Here is an 11,029-nt window from a genome sequence, read left to right on the forward strand (position 1 = left end):
TGGTATCTGTACTGATGGTGTAAAAGCCATGACTGGGAGACATAGTGCAGTGGTAACTCGCATGCAAGCAATTGCCCCCGACGCCACTTGGGTACACCACAGCATCCACCGAGAGGCTCTTGCTGCCAAGGGAATGCTTGACAGCTTGAAAGACGTTTTGGACACTACAGTGAAAATGGTTAACTTTGTTAAAGCAAGGCCCCTGAATGTATTTTCTGCACTATGCAATGATATGGGCAGTGGCCATGTAACACTTTTACAACATACAGAAGTGCGCTGGTTATCAAGAGGCAAAGTATTGACACGTTTTAAAATTGAGAGACAAGTTTAAAGTTTTCTTTACTGACCATAACTTTCAATTGTCTGACCACTTGTATGATGATGAGTTTCTCACACGACTGGCCTATCTGGGTGATGTTTTTTCTCTCCTGAGTGATCTGAATCTAGGATTACAGGGACTATCTGCAACTATATTCAATGTGCGGGACAAAATTGAGGCTATGATTAAGAAGTTGGAGCTCTTCTCTGTCTGCATTAACAAGGACAACACACAGGTCTTTCCATCGTTGTATGATTTTTTGTGTGCAAATAAACTCAAGCTTACGGACAATATATATATATATATATATAGCGAAGCACCTGAGTGAGTTTGGTGCGCAATTACACAGGTACTTTCCCGAAACGGATGACACAAACAACTGGATTCGTTATCCCTTTCATGCCCTGCCTCCAGTCCACTTACCGATATCTGAACAAGAGAGCCTCAATTAATTTTAATCAGAAGTCACTGTCAGATTTCTTGATTGGGCATTGCTCCAGAGTATGCTGCCTTGGCAAATCGCGCTGTTAAGAAACTGATGCCCTTTGCAACCACGAACCAATGTGAGAGTGGATTCTCAGCCCTCACTAGCATGAAAACTAAATACAGGCACAGACTGTGTGTGGAAAATGATTTAAGACAGACTCTCCAATACAACCCAACATTGCAGAGTTATGTGCATCCTTTCAAGCACACCCTTCTCATTAACCTGTGGTGAGTTATTCACAATTTTCGATGAACAAATAAGGTTTAATATGTAAGATGGTTAAATAAATTGATTATTATTATTTGTGCCCTGGTCCTATAAGAGCTCTTTGTCACTTCCCACGAGCTGGGTTGTGACAAAAACTCAAACATTCTTATGTTTAACAAATGTATTGTATAGTGTGTGTGGCAGGCTTACAATGATGGCAAAAAAACATTTGAGAGGCCGCTGACCCTGATGCTAGAGGGGGTATGCAGCTGGAGGTTGAATGTTTGAAGGGGTACGGGACTATAACAAGTTTGGGAACCACTGATATAAGGAAATCAGTCAATTTAATTAATTAATTAGGCCCTAATCTGGATTTTACATGACTGGGCAGGGGCTCAGCCATGGGTGGGTCTGGGAGGGCACAGACCCACCCACTGGGGAGCCAGGCCCAGCCAATCAGAATGAGTTTTCCCCCACAAAAGGGCTTTATTACAGACAGAAATACTCCTCAGTTTCATCAGCTGTCCGGCTGGCTGGTCTCAGGAGAAGCCGGATGTGGAGGTCCTGGGCTGGCATGGTTACACATGGTCTGAGGTTGTAAGGCCGGTTGGATGTTCTGCCAAATTCTCTAAAATTACATTGGAGGCGGTTTATAGTGGAAAACTTAACATTCAATTCTCTGACAACAGCTCTGGTGGACATTCCTGCAGTCAGCATGTCAATTGCACACTCCCTCAAAACATGAGACATCTGTGGCATTGTAGTGGCCTTTTATTGTCCCCAGCACAAGGTGCACGTGTAATGATCATGCTGTTTTATCAGCTTCTTAATATGCCACACCTGTCAGGTGGCTGGGTTGTCATTGCAAAGGAGAAAAGCTCACCAACGGGGATGTAAAGAAATTTGTGCACACAATTTGAGAGAATTAAACTTATTTGGTGTATGGAATATTACTGGGATCTTTTATTTCAGCACATGAAACATGGGACCCACATTTTACTTGTTGCATTTATTTTTTTGTTCAGTATAGATGCGTACCAAATCATCTTTAAAGAGAAAGATGCACATCCCTAGTTGCCACACACAAGATTGCCCTTAATCCAGAGCTGTTCTCAGAACAAAATCTAATTACAGAAAGCTCCAAACTGAGATTAAGAGTTGTTCATCCATAAATATTTGACCATGGTTAAGAGGTGGTCCTTCAAAGCCAGTATTATTACACAGAAATAATTTTTATAATCTGGTCTTGTCAAGAGCATCTGTGCTTAGATTCACAGGAGTAAAAAGAATGTACAATAATGGTTATCTAAATAAAGTAATTCAATAATGAAAGTACATTATGCGATCTCAATTGTACATTTGCTCAAGCCAAAAATGTTACATTAATCAAAGAAAATCATTACAAACAGAAATGGCTAGCAATCAGTGAACCAATTCCAACACGTAAGATTTTTGACCAGGGACCATATGTATCAAGCCTATCAGAGTAAGAGTGCTGATCCAGGATTAGTTTTGCCTTTTAGATCATAATGAATAAGACTACATGGACAGGGGGGACCTGATCCTAGATTCTCTCCCACTCAGCTGCTTTGTGAATATGAGACTAGAACTACGTGATGGAGCTACATTTAATGAGACCAATTTAAATCCTTCTCAACACTTCCAAGGAGACCGTTTGGTGAAAAGCACCACAACTAATATTAGCCAGTCTCTTCATGCCACCAAAAAACTTCAGTGAAAGGCGGACTGGACCAGTCTTTTTACAGTGCATCGAGCTTTGAGAAATTGCATTACAGTTGTATCTTCTAAGCCCATTTTCAAGATAACACTACTGCTGCGTCGCGATACTGGGCCCTGAAATACAGCACAAGCAAATACAGATTGAACATAACACACCTCTGAAGGAAAAAAAAAAAAACCTTCAGAATCATAGCTCGACATCTCTCCGACTAAGAAATCACATACATCAGCGATGTCAAGGTAAATATGGAATGACTTCAACGAAAGATTAGTAAGAAAAATATATTTCCCAAAACATGAAAAACATAAGCTCTCTACAGAATGCACCACGTGCGGTCATCCCAATGTGGAGATCATTGTTGTGAAATGGTTGAGGAATGAGCTTTCCTGTCCTCTGGGGTGTATTCATTAGTGCAAAACGATTTGCAGTAGAAAACATTTTGCAACAAAAACAAGGGTTTGTTATTGGACAAATGCAGGTAGGTCCTTACCCGTTTCACCTTATCAACTTGTTTGACTCCGTTCCATTTCTACCATTAAAATTAGCCCGTCCTCCTATAGAGCCTCCCACCAGCCTCCTCTGGAATAAACCCCTGCTAAGAAATGAAGAAAAGGGACAGGAACCGCTTTAGGTGAGTAGCTAAGATAAACTGCTCTCATTGTGTGGCTCAGATAGCGCTCCTGGATGCTCCATTACAAGGGAATGAATCTGGTGTTATTAGAACCGGAACAAACCAGACAAAAAAGAAAATATTTTTGTGCCTTTGAACAGGGCATGGTAGTAGGTGTCAAGAACTGCAACACTGCTGGTTTTTCATGCTCAACGGTTTCCCTTGTGTATCAAGAATGGTTCACCAACCAAAGGACATCCAGCCAACTTGACAAAACTGTGGGAAGCATTGAGTCAACATGGGCTAGCATCCTTGTGGAAAGCTTTCGACACATTGTAGAGTCCATGCCCCAACAAATTGAGGCTGTTCTGAGGGCAAAAGTGGGTGCAACTCAATATTAATGTGTCCCTAATGTTTTGTACAATCTGTGCATATGATCTGAAGAGGCAGTAAAATATATCAAAAGAGTTATGAATCTAATATAGTAGCCTATTGAATTTACAGAAAGGCGTTCTACATTAGTTTGCATAACAAGTTAACACTAAATTAGGCAAAAACAATCACAGAGAGAATGATATGGGGGGTGTGATCAGTGGTCGCGTCCCAAATGCCGCAATATTACCTATGCAGTGCACGACTTCTGACCAGAGCCCTATGGGTACAATTTGGGATGCAAGCAGTGAGATGAAGTCCCTGAGATTACATCAATCAAAGGGAGAGAGGTACATTGCTGAACCACCTCACAACCTCAGTTCACCAGCTAAGTCCTACTAAAGTGCCCCAGGGGACAAAGGAGTGAGATATCCCTCTAATACAAAGCCACGGGCTGAGCAGGATGACCAATTTTCACAGCCACCATAGATCCACATACAATACTCCCATTTGAATCACAGCTGGAGTGGGCATCTGAGATGTCTCACTGATCAGAATCTCTACTGATGGGGTGTATTCATTGGACAATTTCAGGTTAGTCCCTCCCTGTTTGCTTCCGTATGGTTTCTAGTGAAAACCCCCCCTGCTGGAGCTCCATCTCCACAAAAGTGCAAAGATTTCTCTTGGACTCCACGCCCAGTGTTCTGTCTAACTTTCCAATAGTACATGCTACAGGTCAGATCTCTCTCATTGAGGCACCTAAGAAATTTGACAATTTGGTCTTTCACACGCTCATATTCTACATTATACTGTACCCATCATTTCCCACTAATGTTCATTAAAATAAATGGGTAAAACAAATATTTTATAATAATTATATCGAACAAAAAGTCAATCCAACGTATTCCAAGACCGATAAAATCTCCGGAAACATTTTAAAATGAACAATTTGGTAAATGGTTATACACGTTGAGTGACTCACGCATCCATTATCTTTGGTATCTGTGCCTGTTTGAGTATTTTGCAGCCACTCTTAATAATTTAATTTGAATTAAAACAGTACTACATTCAAAACACCACAAGAGTGATGAATCATTCCATTTATAGTTATGCACATCATGGTTTCTTCTGTGGATAGAAAAAGGCTTTTTCTTCAGTAGAGCAGCCAGCCAGAAAGGCCTATTTTCTCTGTTGCTGTGTTCTAATCACAATGTGTGACCCATGAGGCTTGCTCATCTCATCATAGGTGCTAGGTGCACTGGGTTATGTAGGCTATGGGCACATACAGCATAGCTGTGTGAGATAGATACGGGGAGACAAAGAGAGAGATGAGAGGGAGATGGATGTAGATGGCTGGGAGTGGTATAAAGCCCATCCCTGGCTCAGAGCCTACTGGGGCCCAGACTGTCAGTGCCTTGGTGGAGGCATGTGGGCTCCTGGGTGGTGGAGGGAGGCGGTGGCACAGGGGGCAAAGGTCAGCTGGAGGGTCAGCGGGTGGGGTCATTAGCAGCTGCAGCCTTCCTTCGGGGGCTGCGGTTCACTGGTCAGCCGGCCTCCCTGCGGGGCGGAGGGCTTGTGCTGGACACCAGACTCGGCGGCGTTCAGGTCCAGGCTTCCGTCCTGAATGTTCTGGTAGATCTTCTTGGCTGCCTCCAGGAACGCGTCTTCCACATTCTCACCCCTGGGTTACAGGAAAACAACAGACTCAGGCACAATGGACTGACTAGTCCCTAGTAACTTCAATGCACTCTTTGATGCAAGTGAAAACATTTGGGTGTGTTAACTTACGTCTTTGCACTAGCCTCTAGGAACAATAGACCTACAAAAACAAAAGACTGAATTAGGTTCATAAGAAAAGTTGTTCGCAAATAGAAAGTGATTGTTCAAACTTTGATTTCCCATGATCTACAGTACATGGAGATCTGCTGTGATAAACCTTACCGTTCTCCTCAGCAAACTGCTTAGCCTCCTCATAGGTTACATCTCGCTGGGCCTCCAAGTCTGCCTTGTTACCAATAAGAATGATCACCTGGGGAGATAGCACACAGGCCAGGGTCGTCATGGCAGCATGGAAATATTAAACTGTCTTGTAAAGACATCCCACAGTCTGATCAGGAGTTCAGATTTCCAGCTGCCTGACTCACAGTATTAGGGTTGGTGAGGTTTCTAGCATCAGTCAACCAGCTGCTAAGGTGGTTGTATGTGCTTCTCCTACAGGAAAGGACAAGAGAACATTTGGAGCCATAACAATAATAGAATTTCAGTTCAAATGTACAAAGACATAATACCAGATAAGTCATTGTGAATACAAGACAATGGAAATTGGACAAAAGGTTAAATGCGGTTACTGAATCCATGCTAATTCTCAACACTCGAATGCTGGGCACCTTATGGGCTGGTTTGCCGAAACCCAGATTTTGCATAGGCCTGGATTTAAAAAGCACTTTAAATTGACATTCTCCATGAAAGATGCTTTTTTTCCAGGGCTAGGCTTAATCTGTGAGGCTAGATAAATAATCAATGTAATAGTCGCCAGGGCCAGCGTTATGGGTGGGCCTTAAGGGGCCTGGTCCGCTCTACTGTATCCCCTTGCCCGTTCAAATCAAATATTGATAATAATTTATTTGAACCGGACGCGAGCCGACAGAAAGACGCATCAATCAAGGCACCCGAACCAGCATCCCTCCGTCTCAGTGTGTGTGGCCCGTGTATGTGATGCTGTCTGGACAAAAAGACTATGGCATGTCATACTCTTTTTGTCCAGACAGCACCAGATATACACTATATACACATATACACTATATATACACACACAAGTATGTAGACACCCCTTCAAATTAGTGGATTTGGCTATTTCACCCACCTTCGTTGCTAACAGGTGTATAAATTCGAGCACACAGCCATGCAATCTCCATAGACAAACATTGGCAGTAGAATGGCCTTACTGAAGAGCTGTGACTTTCAACATGGGACAGTCATAGGATGCCACCTTTCCAACAAGTCAGTTCTTCAAATTTCTGCCCTGCTAGAGCTGCCCCGGTTAACTGTACGTGCTCTTATTGTGAAGTGGAATCGTCTAGGAGCAACAACGGCTCAGCCGCAAAGTGGTAGGCCACACAAGCTCACAGAACTGGACTAAAGCACGTAAAAATCGTCTGTCTTCGGTTGCAACACCCACTACCGAGTTCCAAACTGCCTTTGGAAGCAATGTCAGCACAATAACTGTTTGTCGGGAGCTTCATGAAATGGGTTTCCATGGCCGAGCAGCAGCACACAAGCCTAAGATCACCATGCGCAATGCCAAGCGTCGCCTGGAGTGGTGTAAAGCTCACCGCCATTGGACTCTGGAGCAGTGGAAACGCATTCTTTGTAGTGATGAATTACGCTTCACCATCTGGCAGTCCAATAGACGAATCTGGGATTGGTGGATGCCAGGAGAACGCTACCTGCCCAAATGCATAGTGCCAACTGTAAAGTTTGGTGGAGGAATAATGGTCGGAGGCTGTTTTTCATGGTTCGTACTAGGCCCCTTAGTTTCAGTGAACAGAAATCTTAACACTACAGCATATAATGACATTCTAGACCAGGGGTAGGCAACCCTGTTCCTGGAGTGCCGCAGGTACTGCAAGATTTTGTTCCAACTAGGCACCACACTTGACCAACTGAGCTAATTGATCAGTTCAAAGATTGCGTAAATTCAACACACCTGGTCTTCCAGGTCGGTTAAATCAAAACCATGAACTGCCTGCAGCACTCGAGGACCAGGGTTGCCTACCCCTTTTCTAGACAATTCTGTGCTTCCAACTTTGTGGCAACAGTTTGGGGAAGGCCCTTTCCTGTTTCAGAATGACAATGCCCCCGTACACAAAACTAAGTTCATACAGAAATGATTTGTCAAGATCGGTGCGGAAGAACTTGACTGGCCTGCACAGAGGCCTGACCTGAACTCCATCGAACACCTTCGGCAAAAATTGGAAGGACGACTGCGAGCCAAGCCTAATCGCCCAACCTCACTAATGCTCGTGGCTGAATGGAGGCTGTTATAGCAGCAAAGGGAGGGGACCAACTCCATATTAATGCCCATGATTTTGTAATGAGATGTTCGACAAGCAGGTGTCCACATACTTTTGGTAATGTAGTGTATATCCAACAGTAACAAACTAATGAAAATGGTTTTGTGTTATTTGAAAAAAAATCGAATCGTATTCTAATGTTACTTAAGACCTTCATAAACACAACCAAATTATTATATTTGCGATAGCATATATGAAATGTATTAATAACACTTAAATGTTGCAGTCAAGCTCATTCGCTTGAAGGGGGGGGGGGTCCCTCGAAGCAAAGCAGTGCTAGCGTAAAACATTTTTGTCCCCTTATGGAAATCAAATGCCCGTCCAACTGCTTAGTTCTGGTGCTGGCCCTGATAGTCACTTCAAGTAAAGCCCTGCTGAGATCCTGGCCTACCTGGTGATGTCATAGACCATGAGTGCCCCTGCCGCTCCCCTGTAGTAGCTGCGTGTGACGGCCCTGAAGCGCTCCTGTCCCGCAGTGTCCCAGATCTGCAGTTTGATCTTCTGGCCGCTCACCTCGATTATCCTTGTGCCAAACTCGACTCCAATAGTGTGGGGGCAGTCTGCCATGACTGTTGGGAAAACAGATAGGCCCTATTAGCTTACTAAAAGTATCTATTGAAGACAGTATCTTGAGTGCAGTGCACATTTCTTGGTTTGTTAACAGAGGTGTATTCACTAGGAACCAAACTAAAGTAAACAGGAGGGTCTAATCCCAATTTGTCCAATAAATCCTATTCTGCATGGTGACTATGTTGACATGTGTCTGTATTCTGTTTGTATATTGCTGTAAATGTACTTGGCAAATAAAGGTCATTATGATAATGAAGAAACACTTGATTCTGTTGCAAAATATTTTGCCAGTGTGCACTAATGAATACATTTACATTTTAGTCATTTAGCAGACGCTCTTATCCAGAGCAACTTACAGTACATTTCATTTCATGCATTTTTTTTGTGTACTGGCCCCCCGTGGGAATCGAACCCACAACCCTGGCGTTGCACACACCATGATGGCGTTGCAAACACCATGATCTACCAACTGAGCCACAGGGAAGGCCTGGATTATGTAACCTTGAATGGAAAGTAAACTTTGTAAACATGCAGTGGTACAATAACATGATTGTGTACAATCTTCCATAAAGGAGACACCACTGCTTTTTAGACCATACTCACATTTCTTTTCTGTGAACTGGTGAAGCAGGCATGATTTCCCTACACCCATATCCCCTGTAGTGGGAGAAAACAAAGCAATATAGGCAACGCTTACAATTATTCAAAGGCTTATATGAAACAGTAATGTTGAAGATTTATGGGAAGCGTGTTGTAGTTATGCTCATTTATAAAAAAGTTCAGGATAAGTATGTACACTTAAGCACTATTCTCATTCAGGGCACTTTTACATAAGACCAAAACAACTGATGAGACATCAACTAACATTCAGATTCGTTTCAGTGAGCTATGTAAAATATGGGAATCTTGGCCACTTACCAATAATAATGTATTTGAAGATGTAGGAGTAGTTGTATGGAGCAGTAGTCATTTCGGCTCTTGAATAAAGAAAAAAACGTCCATTTTAATTAAACGTTCTAGCTAGCAATAACACCAACCAGAATGTAAACTACAAACAACCATGTCACAACCTGAGGCCCATTACAACAACAGTCAAGCTGGAATTGAAAACCATAAGCTAGCTATAACGTTAGCTAGGTAGCTAGCCAGCAAACTGATACATTTTGTCGTCATCTAGCCTATGCCATAATAAACATATTGCGAACTGCAAATTCTCTTTGGCTATCTACTCCGATTTCAGAGCACTCTCGTCAGTGTGCCAGAGCACAGAAAACCTAATGAATTTACGAACGCTCAACACCCGTTGAATATGGCCCGTGCTAGTAAACGTCGGCAAAAAAAACGTAATTAACGTGTTGCCAGCACAGCAACAGCCACCAACTACTAGGGTGAGTAAAATGTTCAGAGTGAGGTGTTCTCTGAGTTAGTTTTGGTGCTTGACTGCCGTTGTGAGGTTAGAACACTCGGACCCTATTCCTCCGCCAGAGCGTCCAGTGTGCGCTCTGAACACTCATTTACGAACGGACAATCTAACAACGCTCTGAATTTACAAACGCCCAGAGCGCACTCTGGCACTCAAAAGTAAATTTACGAACACACCCTAAGTTAGGCCTATTCGATTTTTGAAAGTGTGAAGCTAACTAGATCAGAGGAAAAGGGCGAAACAGTAATGTAATGGGGAAAACCTAGCGTGCACATTGGCAACTGTAACGTTGGCCAAAGGGAACTCCCATTCAGTTGCTAGCTAGTTAGCTAGCTGACTCTTGAACAAGTTAGCATTAGCTAGCTAACGTTACGCATTTAGCTAATTTAAAGTAACGTTGAGCGGTACCAAACTTGAATTCCCCAATTTCAGATAAACATGATACATGTCTTTGTTTTACCTTCTATTTGAATACTTATCCAGCTGTCTAACCCGGCGATCTGATGAATCGGTCCTTTTAAGAGGCTTTCACAATTCTTCATCAATAAACAGCTAGCGCAACCAAGTTCAGCTGTATACCGCAACCTACTGGACAGGAGTACACTCAGCTAACGCTGCACTGATATGGAAGTGATCATTTTTTTACCATGGGGTTTTTCCAATGATGTGTAACTGATGTGATGATGTGTATAAATGACACTGTTGGGGAAGCTACTCTGAAAGACAGTTTACCAAGCTACCAGTTACTTCACTCTGAAAGAAGTTAAGCTAGGCTAGTGGCCAATCCTCAAAAATGGCTTTAGTTTTTTGAGATACCCCTACCAAATGTAGAACAAAACACAACCATGTTTAAAAAAAATCTGTCTCCCATTTATGAAATGGATTGTTGTGAAAAATATTTTACTGCAAAAAGGGTTACATTTATATATATTGGGACAACACCAAAACATGCAGAATAATGCCTGGCTGGAGGGGGGCACATATCAAATCAGATTTTATTTGTCACATGTGCCGAATACAACAGGTGTAGACCGTACAGTGAAATGCTTACTTACAAGCCCATAACCAACAATGCTTTAACTTTTTAGGGTATAGGGGGCGGTATTTTCGTTTTCGGATGAAAAGCTTGCCCAGAGTAAACTGCCTAATACTCTGGCCCAGAGTCAAATATTTGCATATTATTAGTAGATTTGGATAGAAAACACTCTGAAGTGTCTAAAACTGTTT

At 42.7% G+C, this 11,029-nt stretch overlaps 1 protein-coding gene across 1 annotated transcript; it reads right to left on the reverse strand.

Moving 5' to 3' along the window:
* Window positions 1–4,725: 4,725 nt before the first annotated feature.
* rab14 (RAB14, member RAS oncogene family) lies at window positions 4,726–10,401 on the reverse strand. The gene is made up of 8 exons (XM_029722324.1): window positions 10,263–10,401; window positions 9,298–9,356; window positions 8,983–9,036; window positions 8,201–8,378; window positions 5,881–5,947; window positions 5,678–5,765; window positions 5,525–5,555; window positions 4,726–5,417 (listed from the first exon to the last, which is right to left on the reverse strand). Exons 2-8 carry the CDS (start codon window positions 9,347–9,349, stop codon window positions 5,240–5,242), a joined length of 648 nt encoding a protein of 215 aa, XP_029578184.1. The 5' UTR covers window positions 9,350–9,356; window positions 10,263–10,401; the 3' UTR covers window positions 4,726–5,239.
* Window positions 10,402–11,029: the final 628 nt, after the last annotated feature.

This window comes from Salmo trutta, chromosome 29, assembly GCF_901001165.1.
Source record: "Salmo trutta chromosome 29, fSalTru1.1, whole genome shotgun sequence".
In the NCBI taxonomy this organism is placed as follows: Eukaryota; Metazoa; Chordata; class Actinopteri; order Salmoniformes; family Salmonidae; genus Salmo; species Salmo trutta.